The sequence below is a fragment of the Scyliorhinus torazame genome, chromosome 2, assembly GCF_047496885.1.
Source record: "Scyliorhinus torazame isolate Kashiwa2021f chromosome 2, sScyTor2.1, whole genome shotgun sequence".
Lineage (NCBI taxonomy): Eukaryota > Metazoa > Chordata > Chondrichthyes > Carcharhiniformes > Scyliorhinidae > Scyliorhinus > Scyliorhinus torazame.
In genome coordinates, this window is record NC_092708.1 from 137,172,690 (window position 1) to 137,200,261 (window position 27,572).

Sequence of the window (27,572 nt, forward strand, 5' to 3'; positions counted from 1 at the left end):
GTTTCCTCCACCGATTCAGGTCGAAAAGTCCGCTCGAAAAAGATCCGTTAGCCCATCACTGGCGGGAGCGATTGGACCTGTGACCTACTTCATTCTGGCCGCCACCTGAAGTCCTCTGTTGTTCTGTACTTCATGGATGTACTTCTGAGGCTGTATAAGGCTCTGGTCAGACCCCATTTGGAGTTTGTGAGCAGCTTTGGGCCCCGTATCTAAGGAAGGATGTGCTGGCCTTGGAAAAGGTCCAGAGGAATGATCCCTGGAACGAAGAACTTGTCGTATGAGGAACAGTTGAGGACTCTGGGGTCTGTACTCGTTGGAGTTTAGAAGGATGAGGGGGGGGGGGGGGGGGGGGGGGGATCTTATTGAAACTTACAGGATAATGCGTGGCCTGGATAGAGTGGACGTGGAGAGGTTGTTTCCACTTGTAGGAAAAACTAGAACCAGAGGATACCATCTCAGACTAAAGGGACGGTACTTTAAAACAGAGATAAGGAGGCATTTCTTCAGCCAGAGGGTGGTAAATCTATGGAACTCTTTGCTGCAGAAGGCTGTGGAGGCCAAATCACTGAGTGTCTTTAAGACAGAGATAGATAGGTTCTTGATTAATAAGGGGATCAGGGGTTATGGAGAGAAGGCCGGAGAATGGGGATGAGAAAATATCAGCCATGATTGAATGGCGGAGCAGACTCAATGGGCCGAGTGGCCTAATTCTGCTCCTATGTCTTACGGTCTTATGGGGAGAAAGTGCAAACTCCAAATGGATAGTCACCCAAGGTGTGAATCAAACCCGGGTCCCTGACATTGTGAGGCAGCAGGGACAACCACTGTGTCACTGTGTTGTTGTCGGAAGAATAATACTGCTGGATCCTTTGGAGTAGTCACTTACCTATATTTATACACAGGGGCAACAAGGTTTGGTGATTCCTGGTTTGAGGAAGAAAATGGAGGGTTTTCAGAAATGCTTCCAGCTTAATGCCAGATTGCAGCATACTGCGACACTGAAGGAATTTTTTTTGTCCCCAACAGATGAAAGAATCACTTGCTGGAGAAATAAAGCGGGAAATTATGGATGGGCTTCTAGCTGCGATATCTCCGACCAGTAGAGCTGCTGTTGGGCAACGGGAAGAGTTCTTGTAACGCCGGTGAGTAACCATTGTTAATTCAAGCCATCTTGCTGATGAAGAGATAGAACATCTTTCTGAAGTTTGGCCGCCTTCTGTTATTTGAAGTTCTGTAAAACTAACTAGAAAGCATTTTTATCAGATTCCTTTGTTTTTTTCTTTCATTCCTAAAATTCCTTCATTGCCTAGATTTGGTTGCCGTTATTTTAAGATTCTCTCTGTTTTACTTTCCAAGTAACTTTCACTAGCGACCATCTATCTGCCTTGCACAGCTTGCGCAGTTCGAGCCTGTATTACTCTTCAGAGCTCTGAAGAAGTCACATGGACTCAAAGTTTTAACACTCTCTCTCTCCGCAGATGTTGCCAGACTTTGAATTATCCCAGCATTTTCTGTTTCTAATTCAGATTTCCAACCTTCACTGTATTTTGCTTTTATTTTGGTGCACAGTGATTCATTTGAAATGTGTTCTCCCTTCTGAGAGATTGACAAAAATGTGTGTGAAATACACATGTATCTGGTATAGATCACAAAGTGATGCTATCGACCTAGGTTATAATATTGATCAAGTAGATATCAGTGTGAGTAAACTCCATTATAGTAAGACTGTTTCATGGAGTAATCAATGCCACTGAACCCAAAAAAGCATATATGACTGACCCAAATTGTAAACAGTTACTCGAATATAGTGCAGTTTCAGTTTTATTTTGTGATTGTCTGATCATACCCCATTTCATTTTCCACTTGAATTTAATTTGTTTTGATTTTCTTTCAGTTTCAAGGAGGAATTTTCTGGTTGTGGCCTAGTTTCAAAAGAAGCTGTCTTCAGTACAGCCAGAACACAATTCACTTTGGCTGCTTGAAATACTGGCTTCTAATCGCTCGTGGTGTTGGAACATAACCTATCAGATGCATTCGACTTGGATATCCAATGCTTCAGGAGACGCTATTGCTGCTGACATGGGTTGCTTTTAATCTCATCGACTTTCAGAACACCTTGTATGCAAATCCTAAACTGAACTGTGTGCATTTGATTAAGCGCTTCACCTAGCTAAAATTGTTTTAAAAGTGGTTAACTCAACTGTAATAGGTGTAACATGTAGAAGGCTTAAATTTGTTCTAATATTGATAGTGTCTAGCTGTTAGACATTTACCTCTAGTAAGGTCAAAACTTGAAATTCCACTTTTAGCTAAAGGTTAAGTCAATTACGTGTGCTGTAACACTAGTGTGGAAATTTGTTTAGCATTTCATTCTTGAAGCACTGACCTCTATGAGGTATTCCCTGTGCAATAACTGTTTTAAATGGCAAACTTGAATTGACAAATGTATCTTTACTACTGTTTGTAATCACATCAACCTTAATATCTGTGAAACATTCCGTCTACTACATTTTAGTTCGAAAAAAATAACCTTTTGACATTAGGTTTATTTTTTCAAAAGAGGAGAGATTAGAGGACACCTAATGAGTGCTACAAACTGGTTTAGGGGTGGTCTTACACTGTTTTTTATAAGCTTTAAGTACTTAATTCATTTAATAATCTTGAATTCATTTCTAATTTTTGAATGGGTGCAGCAACGGGGATTGGGATGCAACAATACTTAAGTGCCGAAAGCTTTTCCTATTTTGTACTTGATACATTATCTTATCATACATATATTTACTAAAAGTGTGTGATGGTTCTTGTATATGGAATGTATGTTAAAGGAAATTGTATAAGAGTTTAACTTGGGATGCATGTGGAATAGATTAAAATCACTAATAAATATTTATTTTAAATATAAAAGGCTCTTTCTGAGCACGATCTTTGCAAAATCCATTTTCCATTCAATATAATCTGGTAAGGGGGTGGGGGAGATAAAAATGAGAGGAGGAGAATGCCACAGCAGGCAAGGGAGGAACTGGAGAGGGGAAAGGAATGAAGGGTGGCAGATTCCAATTTTGCCTCTGGAGGATATGTTGTGGAGTTGATGAAATGCTGTGTGGCCTTGCTGTAACAATGTCTAAACTGCTGGATAATCATTTTTCGGCATAGGCTGTATAATTCGAGCTGGCTTATGCAAACACTTTAACCACACATTTCTGATGGGGGAATGTGATTCCAATGAAATTATACTTTGCCTACTGTAGTTTACCCTCTGTTTCTCATGTTCAGGAATACTTGCACTATTATGGGCTATGCACGTGCTAAGCAACAAGACAGAGGCCTACCTAGTCCTGATCTTGATATTCAGTGGCATTAGCTTGTAGAGTGTCTCCCCCACCCCACTTCATCAACATCCTGGGGGGTCACCACTGATGACAAACTGGATCAGCCATTTTAATACATTGGTTATTAGAGCAGGTGAGTGACTTTGCCCCTGACCACAAAGTCTCTTACAAGGTGCCAATCAGCAGTCTACTCTTCACTTGCCTGAATGGGCTTACCTATAATGTTGCTTACAATATCTGTGGAACATTACATCTACAGACACCAATCAAGATAACAGAGCCCTCTTGATTTGCACTTCTTCCATATGTCAAAATACATTTGGCTACGTTATGCACTGAAATAAGATGTACTACAGCACATTGCAAAGCCTCCTTGGGCTGCACATCCAAAACTCAAGATCTTCCACATAGAGAAAGACGAGGGCAGCAAATCCACATTTACTATCTAGAAGGACAAGGGCAGCAGACTCATTGGAAGTTCACCTCCAAACCATACACCATCCTGATTTGGAACTATATCGCTGTTCCTTCACTGTTGCTGGGTCAAAATCCTGGAACTCCTTCTCGAACAGCACATTGGGTGTACATACACCACATGGACTGCAGCGTTTCAAGAAGGCAGCTCACCTCTACGGCAATTTGCAATGGGCAATAAATGCTAGCATAGCCAGCGACACTCGCATCCCATGAATGAATATTTTTTTTAAGTAGCTACATGGGAACACTAGAACTTAAGTTGTACACTTTTTTTAAAAAATTGTTTTAATTAAGATTTTTCTCAAACAGAATTTTTACATAACCAATGAAAAAAAAGAAGAATATTTAACAAAACAAGGTGGCTGTTATTGTTATACAAAAAGAGAATATACATTAAATGAACAGTTCCCCACCTCACCCACCCCCCAACCCCACCCGGATTGCTGCTGCTGACATTTTAACGCTCTCCTAGAAAGTCAAGGAACAGTTGCCACCGCCGGGCAAACCCCAGCAAGGACCCTCTCAAGGCAAACTTTATTCTCTCAAGACTGAGGAACCCAGCCATGTCACTAACCCAGGTCTCCACACTCTGGGGTTTCGAGTCTCTCCACATCAACAAGATCCGTCTCCGGGCTACCAGGGCGGCAAAGACCAACACTTCGGCCTCTTTCGCTTCCTGCACTCCCGGATCCTCTGACACCCCAAAGATCGCTATCTCTGGACTCGGCTTCACCCGCGTGGCTTTGATCCTGGACATAACCTTCGCAAAACCCTGCCAGAATTCTTTTAGCGCCGGGCATGACCAGAACATATGGACATGGTTTGCTGGGCTCCCTGAACATCTCGCACAGCTGTCCTCAACCCCAAAGAGCTTGCTCATTCTCGCCGTCGACATGTGTGCCCGATGTACCACCTTAAACTGAATTAAGCTGAGCCTGGCACATGAGGAATTCACCCTGCCTAGGGCATCAGCCCACAGGCCCTCATCCAGCTCCTCCTCCCACTTGCCCTTCAGTTCCTCGACTGGGGCTTCCTCTGCCTTCTGCAGCTCTTGGTAGATGTTTGACACCTTCCCCTCTCCTACCCAGATGCCAGACACCACCCTGTCCTGTATCCTGCGAGGGGGTAGCAACGGAAATGTCCCCACCTGTTTTTTGAGAAAGGCGCGGACTCTTAAGTTGTAGACTTAAATGTAATTTAAACTCTGGATATCTGAATGGGATATCCTATGCATGGGAAAACATGTTTTGCCGCTGGTGATGTTTGATAGCAGTAGGCACTGGTCACAAATTAACGATTTTAAAATGCAATAGAACCAATCTATTGTTCGATTCCTGCTTGGGCCACTGTCTATGCTGAGTCTGCATGTTCTCCCTGTGTCTGCTTCCTCCAAGTGCTCCTGTTTCCTCCCACAAGTTCCGAAAGACGTGCTTGTTCGGTGAATTGAACATTCTGAATTCTCCCTCTGTGAACCCAAATAGACGCCGAGTGTGGCGACTAGGGGATTTTCACTAACTTCATTGCAGTGTTAATGTAAGCCGACTTGTGACAATAATAAAGATTATTATTATCTATTGACCATTAATGGCCTGAGATGACGACTGCAGCCAATTCCGAACGGGTGCAAGCACGTCTCATTTTAAAGATTCAACTTCAAGACATATAAAGTGCAGAAGTGGGACTATTATGGATAAATGATTGCCCCTCCCTCATGTTACAGAAATGACCTAAGCTGCAATGATAGCAGTACAACTCAAATTGCTTCTGCAACCCGAAGGCCAATGGTGTGGCCTCTTGAGAAACATTACTACAGTATTCAATTGCAGTCAGTATTTTTATTTTATAAGATGATTTATGATAAGACTGCTTTAGTGGGATAGTTACTGGAAAGGACATCAATGACACCACTTATGTCTCCAATTTATCTTTTCCCTTGTAAATAGACATGTAATTATTGCTTTTAATCTGATGGCTTTAGGTAATGTATATTTCATTTGTAACACTGGAATAATTGTGAGCATCTGTACATTGACTAGTAATATGAGGTTGACCCACTCATCAGCTTAGAATAGATTTTTTGCAAAGTTATTGCAGCAGTAAATAATGCCGTTCTCTCCAGCTGATGCTGTCTTTGTTATTGGGAGATCCAGTTAGAGACACCTAAAACAAGCAAATTGAGCATCTACCACACCGGTTTCTGTTGTGACAAAAAGACTGAGACTGACTGAATGAAGGACTTCTCTTTCAGATGGCAAAAGCCTTACATAAAATGTTATTTGACGACGTCGGTTCAATTCCAAGGAATCCTTAAGTTAATGACACTCAGCTTCCATAATTTACCCTGAATTAAAAATGTCTGTCAGAAAGCACAGGAGCATCACCAATGCAGAATAATGTAAAAAAGTTATTGTAGTTAATCAGAAGGGTATTCTTTTGATATTGGGTTTAAAATGCATTTTCTAAGCAGTACAGGAGCATACTATTCAGTTGGCCTGTGGTACACCCGATATTGAAGTGCTTAGTATTGCATTCCATGACAAAGTTCTTTGCTTCTTCCAAGCACAAAATGTACAAAGGAAAAGCATCATTTTTGCAGTAACTTTGATTAAGTAGCGTATTAACTGGTATGTTGAAATAATTCAGTGTCTCTGTATCATGTTATTTCTGGAGTAGGTTTAGGGTGAGTTGTGTGCATCATTCTGCTTTACTGATGATTTTTTAAAATGAATCTTTGTTAACATTTCCTGAAACCTGTATAACCCTGCTGTTACTTCAATCATTACTGTTCTGCTACTCTGTTTAACAGAACATTCCAATTTTAGATAGACCCGAGTTTTGATAAATTATTATTTTGGGCAAGTTGACCAATAGCCCATTATAAAAATGAGACCCAAATTAAAGTTTTGCACGCACATCTAATACTTTTAACTGACTGACTGTCTCTGTAAAAGTCTTCCCATCTACACATTAAAAGTTGGGAAGTTACATTTCGTAAAAATCTTTCTCAAGAATTGAAGTGATCAGTGCCGCTGACCAAGTGTCTGTAGACATAGAATCCTTTTTGAAAGTCTCTTCTCTTATCTGGTTTGAACCTTTCACTTATTTTCTTCTATGTCAGCACAGTTCATTCGCCTTTAATGCTGTGATATCAATATTACTTGGAAAAGTTTTTTTTTCTTTCCAATTAAAGGGCAATTTAGCGTGGCCAATCCACCTACCCTGCACATCTTTAGGTTATGGGGGCGAGACCCATGCAGACACTTGAGAGAATGTTCAATCTCCACACGGACAGTATCCAAGGCCATGATCGAACCTGGATCCTTGGTGCCGTAGGGCAACTGTGTTAACCACTGGGCTACCCAAGGAAAAGTTTAATAAAAATAAAACCGCACTGACCTCTGCATTTGCTTAGGCTACAGATTTGGACAGAATGAGTATGTGCCCTGCCCAATCAGCCTTCCAAAGTCCTCGTTAACATTTGGGGACTGGTACCAAAATTGGGATAGCTGTCAAAGAAACTAGTCAAGCAACAGGCTGACACATTTATAGCCAGACTCCTTCAACACCATGCCTGTGTATAAACTGTTCCACTGACCGGACAGATATGCATACCAGAGATGGCAACACACTGGTACACATTTGGGAGGGAGTGGCTCCTGGAATCTTCAATATTGATTCCTGACTCCATGAAGTCACACACCCCTGTCAGCATCAACGGGGCCGAGGTGGAGATGGTTAGGTTCAAATTCCATGGGATACACATCTCCAAAAATCTGTCCTGGTCTACCCATGTCGACGCTACCACCAAGAAAGCACAACAGCACCGATACTTCCTCAGGAAACTAAGGAAATTCAGCATGTCCACATTAACTCTTACCAACAGATGCACCTTAGAAATCATCCTATAGGGCTGCATCACAGCCTGGTATGGCAACTGTTCGGTCCAAGGCCGCAAGAAACGTCAGAGAGTCATGAACACAGCCCAGTCCATCACGTGAACCTGCCTTCCATCCATTGTCTCCATCTACACCTCCCGCTGCCTGGGGAATCAAAGACCCCTCCCACCCGGGTTACTCACTCTTCCAACTTCGTCCATCGGGCAGGAGATACAAAAGTCTGAGAACACGCATGAACAGATTCAAAAACAGCTTCTTCCCCACTGTTACCAGACTCCTAAACGACCCTCTTATGGACTGTCCTCATTAACATTACACCCCTGTATGCTTCACCCGATGCCGGTGTTAAGTAATTATATTGTGTACCTTGTGTTGCCTTATTATGTATTTTCTTTTATTTCCTTTTCTTTTCATGTACTTAATGACCTGTTGAGCTGCTCGCAGAAAAATACTTTTCACTGTACCGCGGTACACGTGACAATAAACAAAATCCAAATCAAAGTCTTATGGAATCAGGTTAAACATGGACAATGGTGCATCCTGCTGATTACCACCTACCAGCCTCCCTCAGCTGACGAATCAGTGCTCATCCATATTGAACAGCATTTGGAAGATGCTTTCAGGGTAGCAAGGGTACATAATGTACTTCAGGCAAGAGATTTCAATGTCTATTGCCAAAAGTGACTTGGCGGCGCCACTGATGACCAAGCTAGCAGAATCCTGAAGGACAGATCTGCCAGAGAGGCCTGCCCAGTCTGACTGATGAGATAACCAAGAAGAGCAAAGCCCTACTTGACCTGGTCTTCACCAGGCAATGAATGTATCTGCCCATGACAGTATTGATAGGAATGTCCTAGTGGAAACTTAAGTTCCGTCAACAGATTCAGGCCACACTGTTTTGTTGTGTGGTACTATCACAACAGATAGATCAATCTACCATCTCAAACCGAAAATCCATGAAATGTGGCCATGAGCTCAACAGAATCATATTCAACCACAATCAGTGAACTCATGGTCTGACAAATCCCTCGTTCTACCATTACCAACCCTGATTCAGCAAGGCGTGCAGAGAGCATGTCAGGAGCAGCACCAGGCAGACCTAAAAATGAGATGGAAACCTGTTGAAATAACAACACAGAATTGCTTGCACGTTAAACAGCTGAAGCGGCATACTGTAGACAGAACTAAACAATGCCGCAAAAAATTGATCCGATAATAGCTCTATACTCCAGGCACATTCAGTCATGAATACCCAGGGAAAGAGGGATAAGACTACATGACATCTTATCCTTGATAATGCAACAAAAAGCTGGTATGGAGTGGGATGGGCGGGGGGGGGCACCGCCTGTGGGGGACACAGCTGCGTGGGAACCGGGTGAGGAGCTGGAAAAAGGGGATGGCTAATCGACAAGGGGGGGGGGGTAAAAAGCCGCCCAACCCGGCTGATCACGTGGAACGTGAGAGGGCTGAACGGGCCGATAAAGAGGGCACGGGTACTCGCACACCTTAAGAAACTTAAGGCAGACGTGGTTATGTTACAGGAAACGCACTTGAAACTGATAGACCAGGTTAGGCTACACAAAGGATGGGTGGGGCAGGTGTTCCATTCGGGGCTAGATGCGAAAAACAGGGGGGTGGCTATATTAGTAGGGAAGCAGGTAATGTTTGAGGCAAAGACTATAGTGGCGGATAGCGGGGGCAGATACGTGATGGTGAGTGGCAAACTACAGGGGGAGACGGTGGTTTTGGTAAACGTATATGCCCCGAATTGGGATGATGCCAATTTTATGAGGCGTATGCAATGACGCATCCCGGACCTAGAGGTGCGAAAGTTGGTAATGGGGGAGATTTCAATACGGTGTTGGAACCAGGGCTGGACAGGTCGAGGTCCAGGACTGGAAGGAGGCCGGCAGCAGCCAAGGTGCTTAAAGATTTTATGGAGCAGATGGGAGGAGTAGACCCGTGGAGATTTAGCAGACCTAGGAGTAAGGAGTTTTCGTTTTTCTCCTATGTCCACAAAGTCTATTCGCGAATAGACTTTTTTGTTTTGGGAAGGGCGTTGATCCCGAAGGTGAGGGGAACGGAGTATACGGCTATAGCCATTTCGGATCACGCTCCACATTGGGTGGACTTGGAGATAGGGGAGGAAACAGAAGGGCGCCCACCCTGGAGAATGGACATGGGACTAATGGCAGATGAGGGGGTGTGTCTAAGGGTGAGGGGGTGCATTGAAAGTACTTGGAACTCAATGATAATGGGGAGGTCCAGGTGGGAGTGGTCTGGGAGGCGCTGAAGGCAGTGGTTAGAGGGGAGCTGATATCAATAAGGGCACATAAAGGAAAGCAGGAGAGGAGGGAATGGGAGTGGTTGCTGCAAGAACTTCTGAGGGTGGACAGGCAATATGCGGAGGCACCGGAGGAGGGACTGTACAGGGAAAGGCAAAGGCTACACGTAGAATTTGACCTGCTGACAACGGGTACTGCAGAGGCACAGTGGAGGAAGGCACAGGGTGTACAGTACGAATATGGGGAGAAGGCGAGCAGGTTGCTGGCCCACCAATTGAGGAAAAGGGGAGCAGCGAGGGAAATAGGGGGAGTGAGGGATGAGGAAGGAGAGATGGAGCGGGGAGCGGAGAGAGTGAATGGAGTGTTCAAGGCATTTTATAAAAAATTATACGAAGCTCAACCCCCGGATGGGAGGGAGAGAATGATGGGCTTTCTGGACCGGCTGGAATTTCCCAAGGTGGAGGAGCAGGAAAGAGTGGGACTGGGAGCACAGATTGAAATAGAGGAAGTAGTGAAAGGAATTAGGAGCATGCAGGCGGGGAAGGCTCCGGGACCGGATGGATTCCCAGTTGAATTTTACAGGAAATATGTGGACTTGCTCGCCCCGCTACTGATGAGGACCTTTAATGAGGCAAAGGAAAGGGGACAGCTGCCCCCGACTTTGTCTGAGGCAACGATATCGCTTCTCCTAAAGAAGGAAAAGGACCCGCTGCAATGCAGGTCCTATAGACCTATTTCCCTCCTAAATGTAGACGCTAAGATTCTGGCCAAGGTAATGGCAATGAGGATAGAGTATTGTGTCCCGAGGGTGATCCATGAGGACCAAACTGGGTTTGTGAAGGGGAGACAGCTGAATACGAATATACGGAGGCTGCTAGGGGTAATGATGATGCCCCCACCAGAGGGGGAAGCGGAGATAGTGGTGGCGATGGATGCCGAGAAAGCATTTGATAGAGTGGAGTGGGATTATCTGTGGGAGGTGCTGAGGAGATTTGGTTTTGGAGATGAATATGTTGGATGGGTGCAGCTGTTGTATAGGGCCCAAGTGGCGAGTGTGGTCACGAATGGACGGGGATCTGCATACTTTCGGCTCCATAGAGGGACAAGGCAGGGATGCCCTCTGTCCCCATTATTGTTTGCACTGGCGATTGAGCCCCTGGCAATAGCATTGAGGGGTTCCAAGAAGTGGAGGGGAGTACTTAGAGGAGGAGAAGAACACCGGGTATCTCTGTATGCGGATGATTTGTTGTTATATGTAGCGGACCCGGCGGAGGGGCTGCCAGAGATAATGCGGACACTTCGGGAGTTTGGAGAATTCTCAGGATATAAACTGAACATGGGGAAAAGTGAGTTGTTGGTGGTGCATCCAGGGGAGCAGAGCAGAGAAAGAGGACTTTCCGCTGAGGAAGGTAACAAGGGACTTTCGTTACTTGGGGATCCAGATAGCCAAGAATTGGGGTACATTGCATAGGTTAAATTTAACGCGTTTGGTGGAACAAATGGAGGAGGACTTCAAGAGATGGGACATGGTATCCCTGTCACTGGCAGGGAGGGTGCAGGCGGTTAAAATGGTGGTCCTCCCGAGATTTCTCTTTGTGTTTCAGTGCCTCCCGGTGGTGATCACGAAGGCTTTTTTCAAAAGGATCGAAAAGAGTATCATGAGTTTTGTGTGGGCCGGGAAGACCCCGAGAGTGAGGAAGGGATTCTTACAGCGTAGTAGGGATAGGGGGGGGCTGGCACTACCGAGCCTAAGTGAGTACTACTGGGCCGCCAATATCTCAATGGTGAGTAAGTGGATGGGAGAAGAGGAGGGAGCGGCGTGGAAGAGATTGGAGAGGGCGTCCTGTAGGGGGACTAGCCTACAAGCCATGGTGACGGCCCCATTGCCGTTCTCACCGAAGAAATACACCACAAGCCCGGTGGTGGTGGCGACTTTGAAAATTTGGGGACAGTGGAGACGGCATAGGGGAAAGACGGGAGCCTTGGTGGGGTCCCCGATAAGAAATAACCATAGGTTTGCCCCGGGGAGAATGGATGGGGGATTTGGAATATGGCAAAGAGCAGGAGTAACGCAACTGAAAGATCTGTTTGTGGATGGGAAGTTCGCAAGTCTGGGAGCGCTGACCAAGAAATATGGGTTGCCCCAAGGGAATGCATTCCGGTATATGCAACTGAGGGCTTTTGCGAGGCAACAGGTGAGGGAATTCCCACAGCTCCCGACGAATGAGGTGCAGGACAGAGTGATCTCAAAGACATGGGTGGGGGACGGTAAGGTGTCAGATATATATAGGGAAATGAGGGACGAGGGGGAGATTATGGTAGATGAGCTGAAAGGGAAATGGGAAGAAGAGCTGGGGGAGGAGATTGAGGAGGGGCTGTGGGCGGATGCCCTAAGTAGGGTAAACTCATCGTCCTCGTGTGCCAGGCTAAGCCTGATTCAATTTAAGGTGTTACACAGGGCGCATATGACTGGAGCACGGCTCAGTAAATTTTTTTGGGTAGAGGATAGGTGTGCGAGATGCTCGAGAAGCCCAGCGAATCACACCCACATGTTCTGGTCATGTCCGGCACTACAGGGGTTCTGGGTGGGGGTGACAAAGGTGCTTTCGAAAGTAGTGGGGGTCCAGGTCGAACCAAGCTGGGGGTTGGCTATATTTGGGGTTGCACAAGAGCCGGGAGTACAGGAGGCGAGAGAGGCCGATGTTTGGGCCTTTGCGTCCCTAGTAGCCCGGCGCAGGATACTGTTGATGTGGAAGGAAGCCAAGCCCCCGGGTGTGGAGACCTGGATAAATGACATGGCAGGGTTTATAAAGCTGGAACGGATTAAGTTCGTCCTAAGGGGATCGGCTCAAGGGTTCACCAGGCGGTGGCAACCGTTCGTCGAATACCTCACAGAAAGATAGAGGGAATGGAAAAGAAGAAGGCAGCAGCAGCAGCCCAGGGGAAGGGGGGGGGGGGGGTGGGGGGGGGGGGGAGGGGGGGGGGACCAGAAGGACTCTCAGGGTTGTTAATATATATGTATAATATGTATAGGTCGTTGCTATAAATAATTGTATATTGGACTGTTAAATCATATTTTTGGAGAGTGTTTATCTGAGACAAGGCAGTTGCCATTTAGTTTTAGTTTTCGTTTTTGTTATATATTATTTATTTTTTGTTTATAAAACAGGTCATTGTTATTTATACGGTTATATTATTGTGCAAAGGATACACAATGTACTGTGATGGTTGACCAAAAATTTTCAATAAAATATTTTTTTTTAAAAAGATAATGCTACAAAAGTTAATACTGAAATGTTTGCAACCACATTCAGCCAGTATTTCTGAATTGGTGATCCATCTCAGCCTCTAATCTGACGTCCCACCATCATTAATGTCAGTCTTCAGTCAAATCAATTCATTTCCTGTGATATGAAGAAATGGCTAAGCACGCTGGATATAGAAAAGTCTATGGGCCCCAACAATGTCCGGCTCTACTCCAAAGACTTGTGCTCCAGAATGTTCCAAGCCTCTGGCTAAGCTGTTCGAATACTGCCACAACATTAGCGTCTAGCTGACAATGATCCTGTCTGCAAACCACAGGATGAATCCAATCTATTCAATTGGCACCTCATCAGTCTATTTTAAATCATCAATAATGTGATCAAAGGTATGGGCAGTGCTATCGAACATGGGCAAAAATATTGAATGCCAGAGAAGAAGGGCACGATAGTACAGCCTCGTGCCCAACTGTGATGCAACCAGGCCATTAAATCTCGCGAGAGATGCTCAGGACGTCAAATGAGATTTTGTGAGGTGCCATGAATTGGATCGCGCCCTCATTGTGTGGGATCCAGATTTGCACACGGTGCCCAGGCGACACTGGCATTGGTACTTCCAGGATGCCAGACTGGCAGTAACAAGGTGCTAGGTTGCCCAGGCCGGGGATCAGGCCACAGGCTGCACTACCCTTATGAGGGTGGGCTCGAGGACCCCCTAACAAGTATGTTGGGGCATTGAGGATGGCCGGAGACTGTGGGCGGGGGGAATCGAGAGATCAGGGTGGCATTTAAAAATGGCATCCTGATCTCTTCCTGCACTGGCGAACTCAGCTCAGAATGGAAGTGTAGCCTCAGCAGGGCGTCCATTGCCGAAGCCCCCAAAAACCCCAGAGTCTGTTTAATAAACGGATCATTCAGGGCGCTGCAGGCATGAGAAGCAGCCGGCTAAACTTGCTCAAAACGGGACTCTTTCCCATTAAATTGCCCCCGAAGTGACAGTGCCTTTGATTCAGGACCACATTTGACCGAATGTGGGCATCAAGCAAACTAGGAAAATACAAGCCAATGAGAATTGGGGAAAACTCTATACTGACTGGTGTCATAGTGAGCACAAATATTTCAGGATGAGGAACTCACCTCCTGACTCCTCAAAGCCTGTCCACCATCTACAAGGCATCAAATCTGTCGCTGTAGTACATCTACATCACACATGCTTGGATAAGTGCACCTCCAACAACATTCACAAGGCTTTACACCTTTAGACAAAGCAGCTAGCTAGATTGATCTCAAACATTCACTCCCTCCACCACCAGCATACTGTTGTTGCAGTGTGTACCTCATCAAAGTTTCAGCATCACCTTTTAACCCTGCGGCCCTATCATTTGGAATAATAATGGCAACAAGTGCAGGGAAATACCATCAAGTCCAAGTTCCCTTCGAAGTCACACATGATCCTGAATTATATCACCCTTATGTGAACTATATCACTGTTCTGTGAACTTTGTCATCATTTCTTCATCTTGTCATCTGGTCACAATCCTGTAACTCCTCCCTTCCACTCGACTCTCCACACAAGGTTCATGGAAGCCTGAAGATGTATTGAGATTCCGACAGCATGCGCTGGGAAGCATATGTGCATGTGTCTGAATGTCATGTATGCTCACTAAAAGGTCAGCTCACCTGAATTAAGTTCTCCTTTCCAACTAAATTATTGACAAGCTAGCAACTCATGCCTTCAGACTTAAGACCACACAAAACTGGCGTGCAGAAGGTGAGGCAGTCAACTTGCTAGCGGTGGAGTGAGTAGCCATATTCCTTTCCTTGTTGGGAGTGTTATTCAACAAGGCTATGATCGGGTGGTGGCAGTCGAAGGGGCAGGGTGGTGGGCTGAGGGAGGCTGGCTGTCTGGATCAGCGATGGAGCCAGGGAGGGAAGAAGATGGTGCAGGGATATGGGAAAGATGGTGGGGCCTTCTATGTTTTGTGTGGGGGTCAGGGTTGGCATGGGGATGGGAACAGTTGTGGGCTCAGTGGGGAGAGAGGCACGTAGACGATGATGGTTATAGAGGGGAGAGGAAAGGTTTTATTTGGTAGGTTAAGGAAGATGGGATGCGGATGTAGGTGCGTTCTCCTCACTATGATGAAGCCCACAGTGTAGCAGCAGCTGTGCACCTTGATTCACGAGTCTCATAACACAATCCTGTAACTCCTCCCTAAATCGTAAGTTGATTTAAAATAATTGAAAATGACTTTTAAAAATTTCTAAACCATTTTACTCGCTTGATTTGTGTACGATAGCCTGTTTCCTAGAATCAAATATTTTTATTTTGAAAACATTTTCAAAACATACATAATAGTGCCTTTGCTCTTACAAAAGTGAGTGCAATTTGATACCCCCTCAAACAGGCCATAATCAGTGGAAACTTGCCATTCTCATTATTTCTACCCAGCATGGCTAGTTTTGATGGCATCGCCTGCTTCAGCAACAATTATTTTTAAACCAGCATTAAAGATCAAAGTAACTTGATTTATGTGTGATGCAACTTACGAAAATTCTCCCAATCTTTTGCACTTGTTCAGCCGATTACATCTGAATTCCGCCAATAATGCCAATAAACTCTCCACTTTATTTACATTTTTGTGCAAGGAAAGGTGAACAGTTAAGGTAGTAAATTCTTCTTCAGTTACCTCATGACAGAAGTTATTGTATTTTTCCATTAAACAAGTACCCATAATTAATCCTTATGTAGGAATACAATGACATTAGATATTTTTAAGCCCTCCCAAACTGCTGTAGGAATGCAGATGCATTGGCTTCAGGCTGTTACAGGTGAATGGATGTAGTGATTAAAGTTCATTGTTCAGAAAGAATGCCAGTTGTTGGTACTCATATATACAGAGCTTTGTTTATGTATTGCATAATATCCCTGCAAAGTTGTGCAGAGCCAGGGACAGGATTAATCTTGAAACAAGTAGACATTTTGAATAAAGTTTGAGACATGCTGCAGATAGTCCTCTGCGAATTGTTCCAATAAACTACAAAGCTTTGATATTGGATAAAAATGGAAGGTTTAAAACCTCTTGCGTATTTGAGCAATTGTCGTGAATATATGGAAAAAATGAAACAAATACTTTGATTTATTTGTAAAAGCAATTGGCAATAGCAGACAAAATACCCATGTCGTAGTTTATTGCATGATAGTTAAGGGAGTGATAGAGGTGTTTGGTTGCATATAGTGACTGAGAGGATAAATAGAACAAGAAGGTTCCAATAGGAAATATTTCCTACCTTGCAAGAATGTTACAGATGACATGTGTACTGTTGGGTGTCAAGGAGAACTTTTGGGTCGATGCTGAAGTGACTAGCAAAAAATGGCAAGTCTTTTTATATTCATTCATTCACCAGTTGTGAGTATTGCTTCCCAATATTTATTGCTCATTGCCAAACAACTAAATGGCTTACTAGGCCATTTCAGAGGACAATTAAAGGTCAACCACAGTTCTGTGGGTTTGGAGTCATTTATGGGTCATACTGGATTAAGACATTAGATTTTCTTTCCGAAAGGGCATTAGGGAGTTATTTTAAAAATAACTTTATTCAAGATTTCCCGTTTTACAGTAAATTGTATAACCAAACCCATATTACCCACAGCAGATGTTACACAAAACCAACATAACAAAACCTAGCCAACTGTACTTACCTCATCCACACAGAGAAATGAGAAACAAAAACAAAAAAAAAAACACCTCCTAAACACGTCCACGCAACCCCCCCCCCCCCCCCCCCCCCCCCAACCCCCAGAGCAATTGACAGTGACTAATTCCTTAAAATAGCTAATGAATGACTGCCACCTCAGGTAGAACCCCTCAACCAACCCCCAATGGTGTACTTGACTTTCTCCAGGTACACCATTAGGTCACCCAACCATAATGAGGTGCTGGGCGGAGAATGAGACCTCCACCCCAGCAGAACCCGCCTCCGGGCGATCAACAAGGCATCTGCCTTCACTGTCGTCTGCAGCCCTGGCGAGTCTGACACCCAAAAATGACCACCCAGATCAATATTCAGAGTCACTGACATGGTGCTAAAGAAGGAGACCCAAAAGCTTAATTGGGGGGCTTCATTCGGGGCTGGGGGCAATGTGTGTGGGCGGTCCGGGGTGCGCGAGCGGCCGATGCGGGCTCTATTTTGGCTGTTCAGGTCCGCAGGCTGAGTCCGCCATGGAGTACGGCGCGGCCGCTGCAGGCCACCGCCGTGTGCATGCTCCGCCTCTGACCCGGAAGTGCTGGGGCTGTATCAGCAGCTAGAGCTGAGAGGTCTACGAAGGCTCCCTGCTAGCCCCCAGCAAAATGAGGAATCTGTGGCCTTTTGACCCCAGTTTTCCTGGCGTATAAGACCCCACAGATTTCCCAAAGGCGTCGGGACTTAGTCTCCAAAACGGAGAATCCAGCCCCACGTCAGTGAACCCCCGCCAAAATCCCTCCAGCTTCAGACAGGCCCAAAACATGTGGACATGGTTCGCTGGCCCCCCGCGCACCCCCCCACCCCTAACCTCCACCCCTTCAAAAAACCTGCTCATTCTGGCCACCATCATGTGGACTACTTTATACTGAATGAGGCTAAGCCTAGCGCATGAAGACGATGCATTCACCCTCCTCAGAGCCTCTTCCCATAACCCCATGTCCAACAACCTCCCCAACTCTTCCTCCCACTTCTGTTTAACTTCTCCTATTGGGATGCCCTCCCAGTCCATTAATTTCTTGTAATTCTCTGACACACAGCCCTCACTAACCATTGTTTTTGACACCACCTTGTCCTGCAACCCCGTGGGCGGCAGGTCAGCAAAGCACGGCACCTGTTTCCTCACATTGTTTCACACCTGTAAGTATCGTAACCCATTCCCGGTGGGCAGTCCATACTCCTCTACCAGTCCCTCCAAGCTCGGGAAGCTGCCCCCCATGACTAGGTCTCCAAACCGCTCAATCACCGCCCACTACCACCCCGGAACCCCACATCCAGCCCCCCTGGAACAAACCTATGATTCCCGCAAATCAGAACCCAAACCGAGGCACTCTCCAGTCTCAGGTGTTGCCACCACTGTCCCCACACCCTCAGGGCCGTCACCACCATCGGACTTGTGGAATATCTGGCCAACGAGAATGGAAGAGGCACAATCAATAATGCCCCTAAGCTACTAGCACTTACAAGAGGCTGCCTCCATCCGTTCTCACATTGACCCTCCCACACTACCTACTTCCTGACCATGGCTATATTTGCTGCCCAGTAGTGGTTCATTAAATTTGGCAAGGCTAGCCACAACCCCACCCCCCCGTCACGTCCCACTCCTGCAGCACCTTCTTCACCTGTGGCACTTTCTCCACCCACACAAACCCGAAGATCAAGCATTAATCTTCCTTAAGGAGGCCTTTGGAATAACATTTCGGAAGGTTCTGGACAGTTAGAAACCTCGGGAGTACCGACATCTTCACGGACTGCACCGGCCCCGCCAACCACAGTGGGAGCACATCCACCTCTTGAAATCCCCTTCATCTGCTCCACAAACTGCGCCAGATTGATTTATGTAGTTGTTCCCATCCCAATGCCACCTGGCTGCCCAGATACCTGAAACTTGTCCAAACTATCTTAAATGGCAGCTCGCCCAACCTCCTCTCCCTCGGCTGGATCGGAAAGACCTCGCTTTTCCCCATGTTTAATGTATACCCAGAGAACCGGTCGAATTCCACCAAAATGTCCATGGTCCATCCAAAACTTTCCAATGGGACCGATAAGTAAAACGCAGAAAGCAAAACCCTGTGCTCCACCCACACCCGCACTATCGCTTCCCAACTCCTTGATGCTCTAAGCGCCATTGCTAGTGGCTCTATCTTCAGGGCAAAGAGCAACGGGGAGAGTGGGCATCCCTGCCTCATCCCACGATGCAGCCTAAAATACCCCAAACTCACCTGGTTCATCCTTACACTCGCTGCCGGCGCCCGATACAACAATCGGACCCAATCCATAAACTCCTGCCCGAACCTGAACTGCCCCAGTACCTCCCACAAATATTCCCATTCTACCCAATCAAAGGCCTTCTCCCCGTGCATAATGATAATATTTATTATTGTCACAAGTAGGCTTACTTTAACACTGCAATGAAGTTACTGTGAAAATCCTCTAGTCGCCACACTCCAGTGCCTGTTCGGGTAACTGGGGAGAATTCAGAATGTCCAAATGACCTAACAGAATGTCTTTCAGGACTTGTAGGGGGAAAACGGAGCACCCGGAGGAAACCCACGCAGACACAGGCAGAACGTGCAGACTGCACTGTCAGTGACCCAAGCCAGGAATCGAACCTAGGACCCTGGCGCTGTGAAGCAACAGTGCTAACCACTGTGCTACCGTGACGACCACCACCTCCGGATTCCGGCCCTCCGATAGCACCATTATAATGTACAACAAACGCCTAATGTTAGCCGACAGATGCCTCTCCTTTGCAAACCCTGACTGGTCTTCCCCAATCAACCCGGCACACAGTCCTCAATCCGCGAGGCTAAGATTTTTGCCAACAACTTAGCGTCTACATTCTGGGCTGGAGGACCCACACTGCTCCAGATCCTTATCCCTCTTCAAAATTAAAGATATTGAGGCCTGCGATAACCTGTGGGGAGCTCCCCCGTCTCCCTCGCCTCATTAAATGTCCTTATCTGCAGGGACCCCAAATCTCAAAAAAACCTTTATAGAATTCAACCGGGAAGCCACCTGGGCCCAGGACCTTCCCAGCCTGCATTGCCCCCATACCCTCCGTCACCTGCACAAGTCGAATGGGTGCTCTCACCTCTCTACCAGGTCCTCCTCTACCTTGGGGAACTCCAATACGTCCACGGTCGGGGGCTCCAATTCATAAAGCCTTCTGTAAAATTCAAATACCCTGTTCACCTCCACCGGGTCCAATACCACTCTGCCCCTCCCGTCCTTCAGCCTTCCAATCTCCCTCGCTGCCTCCTGCTTGCAGTGTTGGATGGCCAGCATCCGACTAGCCTTCTCATACACTGCCCCCTGTCCCTCCACAGCTGCCCTACCACCTTCTCCATGGACACCAGCCCGAACTCCATCTGGAGCTTCTGCCTCTCCTTCAACAATCCAGCCTCCGGGACGTCCGAAAGCTCCTGTCCACCCGCAGAATCTCGTCTACCAACCTTGTCATCTCTGCTCACTCCTCCTTCACCCCATGCACCCGGGTCGATGTGAACTCCCCCCTAACCACTGCCTTGAGCGCCTCCCACAGCGTGGTGGCCAAGACCGCACCTGTATCATTTAGTTCCACATACCCCCGGATGGCGGCACTAACCTGCTCACACATCTCCTCATCCGCTAACAACTCTACATCCAGCCTCGACTGCAGGTGTCCCCCCGCCCTGGTCCACTTGCAAGTACACCCAATGCGGCGCATGGTCTGAAACCATGATTGCCGAGTACCCCCTGTCGACCACTCCCGCCAACAACTTCTTGCCCACCACAAAAAATGAATCCAAAAGTATACCCTGTGCATATGTGAGAAGCACGAAAACTCCTTCGCCCTTGGCCTCCCAAACCTCCACAGGTCCACCCCCCTCCCTCCCCCAATGTGCTCCATGAACCCTTTCAGCTCCTTCGCCACCACCGACACTCTCCTGACCTCGGACTCGACCGGTCCAACCCTGGGTCAATGATCGTGTTAATGTCCCTCCCCATAATCAACTGGTGTGAGTCCAGGTCCGGGATCTTCCCCAGCACCTGCCTCATAAACTCCACATCGTTCCAATTTGGGGCATAATCATTAACCAAAACCACTGGCATCCTCTACAGCTTCCAACTCACCATCACGAACCTTCCCCCTGAAACTGCTACTATATTCCCCACCTCAAACACCATCCATTTATTTTCTTGTACCCGCCATCCCACGCATCTTCATGTCTAATCCCGAGTGGAAGACTTGCCCTACCCACCCTTTCCTTAGCCTTGTCTGATACCGATCTTCAAATGTATTTCTTTTAAAAAGGCCATGTCCGCCTTCAAGCTCCTCAGGTGTGTGAAAACTCATGACAATTTAACTCATTCAGCCCCCTCACATTCCATGTGACTGGCCTGGTCGAAGGGCACCCCGCCCCCTTCCCTGTCGATCAACCATATCCCTTCTTGGGCCAGCCTCCAGCTCAAACCACGCAACCCTCCAGGTCCACCCTTGGATGTCCACCATCACCACTCCCTCCCATGCTACACCACAACAACAACACCTTTGTTCGCAGCCCCCTCCCCCTTCCCCTGAACAAAACCCATCCCCCTCTGCTACACCAACCACCTGATCACCCCCCCCCCCCACTGTGCTCCTGTTAACTAGCCCACCCAGCTAGCCTGGCACCCCTGCCCAAGGCACCTGAGCCTCCTACGCTGATTCCCCTTCTCCCCGCTCGCACACCTCACAAACAACAATGAAACAAAAAAAAAGGTGCACTCAGCCTCAACGCAACAAAACATCTCAAAGGAGAAAAGTTCTCCAACAACCAACAAATGAGAAAATAGATAAAAGAAAAGATGGACAGAAAAAGCACCCATCTCCTCACACTCTTCCACAGTTCAATGTCCTCCTTCTCCTGCCAGTCCATTGTCTCTTAAAAACTCCATCGCCTTCCAAAATAATGTTCTCGGCTATTAAAAGTCACCCAGAGGCGGGCCAGGTACAACATCCCAAACTTCACCACCTTTTTAAAGAGGGCAGCCTTCACCCGATAAAACCCGGCTCTTCTCTTCGCCAGGTCCGCGCCCAGGTCCTGGTTAACCTGAAGCTTGCTCCCTTCCAGGTGCACCGCCTCGTCTGCCTCGCCCATCTCAATATCTTCTCCTTATCCAGGAACTGGTTAAGATGCACCACCATCACCCTCAGCAGCTCAGACCCACTTCAGCCACCAACGAGGCGAGCTGCTCCTCGTGCTCCCCCACCGCCTCCTCCACTTTCCGAATAGCCTGACCCTGGAACTTGAGCCTCTGCTTCACGCGGTCAATTCCCGCTTTTAACGGCTTCACCGCCTTGTCTCGATCCTCCTGGGTCTCCCTCCTCTGTCGGTTAAACTTCTCATTTAAGAAGTCCACCAGGTGCTCCGTTGACCACTGGGCAGGCAAGGCAGAACCGTTATCCTCCGCTATCTTGACCTATGTCACACGAAGATTCGCTTGCTCCAGCAGCTCCCTTCTTCTCGAACCACTTCTGGTCCGTGGATCCATCCACCAGCCCCACCAGTGGAGTTAAACTTTTCTCCAGTCACTCCTGTACCTTTTATCCACAAAACATCCACCCTGCAAACAGGGAAAAGGTCCGAAAAAAACGTCTCGAGCGGAAGCTGCCAAACGTGCGCCCACTCACTCCATGGCCGCCACCGGAAGTCTTCATACAAAATTGTTGATGAACTCTGGCCACAACATCAAGTTGATACAAATAATGCACAATGCAATGTGACGTTTAAAATAAAATGGCAATTAACAAAGTCAACAATTTAAAATTCTGAAGTAACATGTCCAGGCTCTCTTTGGACTTTGATAGTGTCAGTCGTTAGAACCGGTCAATAGAATTGTTGGAGCTGCAAATGGCACTTACCAATGTGAACCATATGTAAAGGCTTGGGATGCAAAGTAAGAAGGCAGAGCATAGAACTAAAGGCAGATGGTCAACAAGCCATTCTTCCATCAAGGAATCTGCTAAGTTTGTGATCAGCTAGTTGGAGTAAAAATATTTGCAATAAAGAAATTTAAAGACTTGCACAAGTGTGTCAACACTTTAATGATAGAGAAACAATCAATGAGTGAGAATATATTTTGTGCCTAAATATTTGAATAATGCCATAGAAAAATAACATTTTCTTATGTAAATCAGAAAGGAAGTCGTGTTAAAGTTATCAAATGTCAAAACTTCAATGTGTGATGCAAATTGTGACCTATGATAAGAGCATTTAGGTGAGTTGAGCATTTTTAATATTCTCCTTGGCAGATACTCATATACCAGAATGCTCTTCGGGATCACCTCAGCTTCTGAAATTTTCCAAAAGAAAATATCAAATTTACTCGATGTGGGAGAAAATGAGCAAAGACATGAACAAATGTTGAAAACATCCGTCAATGAGAACACGATGAGCAGCTGATTATATGTATGTCACACCATGGAATGTATGAATAACGCAGAAAATATTTTGCCTACTGAATATATTTATATACCTAACGTAATGTGGCATGTCTAAATATTTTTGACTCTTTGGTGCTTTAACTGAAATGTTTCCTTTTTAAGTTAATGAGATTCAATTCAAAAAGGCTCTGATTCCCTTCATATTAACTGTAGATATGTGACAAGCAATGATTATTTCACTAAATATGTTTGTAAATGCTCAAATAGTTGCTATTAATGCACTGTATAAATAACAGCATAAATAGTTTTTTATTCATTTATGGGTTCTAGGGGTCACTGGCAAGGCCAACATTTATTGCCCATTCTTAATTTTTCCTTGAGAAGGTGATAGTCTGCCACATTTTTGAACCTCTTCAGTACTTGTGCTGTAAACCTCCATGGCCATACCTTTCTGACTGTATACTATTGTGCCGCCACTCCTTTGGGCCTATCTTGCCATAGGATGGGGATACTGATGGAGAGTCTGAGACAATGACTGTGAGGTATGATTCAGTGATTATAATAATGTCAGGTTGTCATTTGACTGGTTTGTGGGGTTGCTCTCCCAATCTCGGCACAAATCCCTAAATGTTAGTGAGGAGGACTTTGAGAGTCGACAGGGCTGGCTTTGCTTTTATTATATGCACAAATGTTAGTCATAATTATTTGTTGCCCTATACTATAAAAAATTGCAGTACTATATTTTACAGTTATAGTTATAACATTGAAAGGCAACATTTCAAGTTACGATAAATGTCAACTATTCTTGAGTAATTTTTCTACTTTCTAACTTATAGATACTAAGATCAATGTAGAATACTTACTGTAGCAGGTCTTATTTTATAAGATTATAAATTAGGCATCAGTAATGGAGAGTGTGAAGTGCATGTAACAGAGAGGAATCTCTGGAAGACCACTGGGAATCTACTAATTAGGACAACGTACCAGGCTGAAGAAGACAGATGATAACTATGAGAACAACCCCAGAGTGTCTGAACGTAGCCTAATTGAACTATAATGTGACTTCTACTATTGCCTCAGCTGAGATTAGCTAACTCAGTGCTGAACACTGATTGAATGGGGAATTTCCCTCATCTGTTATACCTATCATTTCACCAGTTAAACTTGATGAGCTATCATGAGTGTCAAATTCTCTTATTACCGATGGTGACATTGATTCTAAATTATTTAAGGGGGAAAGAAACAGAATTATAAAGATGACGATTTTCATTAACTGTATACCTGTGAATTGAATGAACCCTCTTAAGAGTGATTTCTGATTTGTGAACTGGGAAAACTGCATATTACTGGATTTGTTTTCGACCAAACATATGCCCATTTGCAGCAATTCTTCCAGTTTCAGTTTCCACAGCACTTGGAAATAATGGATCTTTTCTGTTTGTGTAATGGACCTTTCAGTCACATGATACCCATCGGTCACACACTTTCTCGGACAGTCTGATTCAAATTTAGAATGTCTTCCCAACAATATGTTCCCTTTGGTTACACCTGATTACTATTTCTTAATACATAATTCACATCAAAGGAAACTGCTTAAATAAAGTGCAACTTACTCTGTATACTGATTTAAGCTTTCAGCTTGAATTTTTCAAAAAGATATCGATGATTTGTAAAATAGTTTTCCAACTATAAAAATTGATATACTGATGCTTTACTTCTGGATAATGCAGAATTATCTCATTCATATATGTTTTGTGATTGTCCAGTGTACTGTCAGTGTGCATAGATAATGCTGTCAGTACTTGAGCACTTCTGTCATCTGACTTAAAACAGCTATTTAGACTGTTTATTTCTGGATTAAAGATGCACTGACTGTGATATTGAATGATTCTGCACTTGTGTATGCAGCAATAATGAATTTACTTCATTCAGAGATGTTAGCTCATATACGTCCTGTAAACCTTCTAATCCCTTTTCTCTGCTCGTGGGAAGGGCCTGCAAGCAGGCAATATTGCACACAGTTCAGAGATCAGTGAGGTTTGCAACAGCTGAGGGGAGTGAGAGCTGTTCTAATGGGTTTTGTTCCCATCTGTTGTACACAATAGGATCATTCTCATATTTCTGCGAAAAGGTGCACAACCTTCTGTTCCTGAGAAAATTATCCAGTAATTAGGCTGAGAAGGATTAACGGACATTTTAATATAGAACTCTGCAGTGGAAAATTTAACTATGACTGTCAATGGGGTAACAGCCACCTAATGTTGTAAAATGGCAAGATTGTATCGGGATAATTTACACTTAAAAGAATAGCAGTGTCGAATCATTAGATTCTCATTTACTGAAGTAAACTCTTCAGTCACAACCCGTATATATGGCAACCGCTCCAGTTAGCCCTGTATCTGAATAAACTATTCATAACCTGCTGATGTTGCATCATAGAGTCTTGCAAACAAGTTGACAAATTCTGCCCCATTAGAACACTCAAGCTATTACAATTTGGCACAACTATCCATATCAAATTATCTGATGAGATTTAAAACAAGAACAGTAATGAATGTTGTAAAAATGTGTAATATAGAAATGAATGCAGCCAGACACATAAGGATGGACTTTAGGCCCCCTGCAGGTGGGTTTGAAAGTGGGGGCCTGTAAAATCCAATGGAAGGCCTGTCTGCTACCACCAGCCCAACTCGGACATGTCTGAAAACTTAGAGGGGACAGGGAAGTGTGGGTGGCCTGCCAGTTCTTGGGCCTATAATTGACGGACACTTAAGGGGCTTAGCCCACTGCCACTGGTGTTTTTCCTGAGATGGGCTGAGGACCACACCAATAGGAAAGCCTGTCAGTTTTTGCTGCTTGGATAGCTGTAGGGAAAAGAAGGGGTTTCTTTGGGGACTCCCTGGGAACACCCACACCAGGTCAGCCCTACCCTTTAACTTCCCACCCGGTCTCTTGAACCCAGCCCTCCACCCCCTCAACCCCTTTGCCAAGACCACTACCCTGGACTTAAGTTGGGCTCCTCAACATGTTTGGACTGCCTGTAGGCCCAGCTGAGGCCAAAAGGCCCAACTGGCACTGCTGGGCCTATAGAGCTGCCAGCCAATCCAATTTACCATCTGATCTCTAGACCCTCTCAAAATATGGGTGGAGGCGAATAACGCTACTCAGAGTGTTAAACTGCTGCGGGACAGCCATTGGGATTGTGCTGGGGTTTCCCCCGCTACTCCACTCCTCTGAATCTTTTAGTCCCAGGGGCAGAAATAAGGTGCTCTGCAAAATTCCACCCATAATGTTACTGGATTGGATAAGACTATTGCTTTTCAAATAATTAACATTTTCTTTTCTTCATGATTTATTCTAACAATTAATGATCTCTAAGCATGCCAGAGAATTTCTTCATACTGATCATTTTGGCTACGTTGGTGTTTAAAGTGGACATTTGAACTCAGCTGCTTTATGTGGGCCTTCAGGAGCTCTGATCGCTCATCCGAGGAAATGCCTGACAACCTGCTTGAGTCTGGTTGCTGGGGATGCACAGCTTAGTTGCGGACCAATATCAATCATTAATGTGCTTAAAATCCCCAAGCTGACAATGTTGCTAAGAAGCCTGATTTTAACTGTGTAAGTGGGAGTGTTTTGAATAAATTAAAATCATGCCCATAATGTTTTCTATATAACTGAAGGTAACTTTTTCTCTCACTGTTTCTGTGATACTCCTGTCTGATCCTTTATCTTATGTTGTTCCCGGCTCCTTTCATTCCCAACTGGATTTGGGCCCATTCTTCCCAATTTTATTTATTTGTCTCATTGATGTTTTTTGTTCTTCCCTGGCTAATTTGTCTTTGTTTCACCCAGAGATACAAATCTTCCATTTTAAGAAAAGGATACTTACTGCCTCGAACCTGACAGCATTAAAATAAAATTGTGGTAGTCTGTATTAGGGGTATTACGGTACCTAGGTTGAGGCTGTAAGACCATTGGTGTGGCAGGTAGCTGAGGCATGAAGATCATTGGTGAAGCCTGCCTGCTGGTTCCGCCCAGTCAGGTGGAGTATAAGAGTCTGTGTCTCCCCAGCAGCTGCATTCTGTACCTGCGCTGCTGAGGGAAACATCTAGTCCAATAAATTGATGCTCGATCAATAACTCCAGAAGTGAGATTGCAGTCGGTGGAGGGGA

At 45.5% G+C, this 27,572-nt stretch overlaps 1 protein-coding gene across 5 annotated transcripts in view; it reads left to right on the plus strand.

Annotated features, from left to right (window-relative positions):
* itprid2 (ITPR interacting domain containing 2) overlaps positions 1-2,904 on the plus strand; it is a 228,667-nt gene extending 225,763 nt beyond the window's left edge. For all 5 annotated transcript variants that reach the window (XM_072477574.1, XM_072477583.1, XM_072477575.1 and 2 more), the window contains 2 exons: positions 1,027-1,142; positions 1,895-2,904. In XM_072477574.1, coding sequence (XP_072333675.1) covers positions 1,027-1,137 — 111 coding nt within the window. In that variant the 3' untranslated portion in view covers positions 1,138-1,142; positions 1,895-2,904. The remainder of the gene's footprint in view (positions 1-1,026; positions 1,143-1,894) is intronic.
* The last annotated feature ends 24,668 nt before the right edge of the window (positions 2,905-27,572 follow it).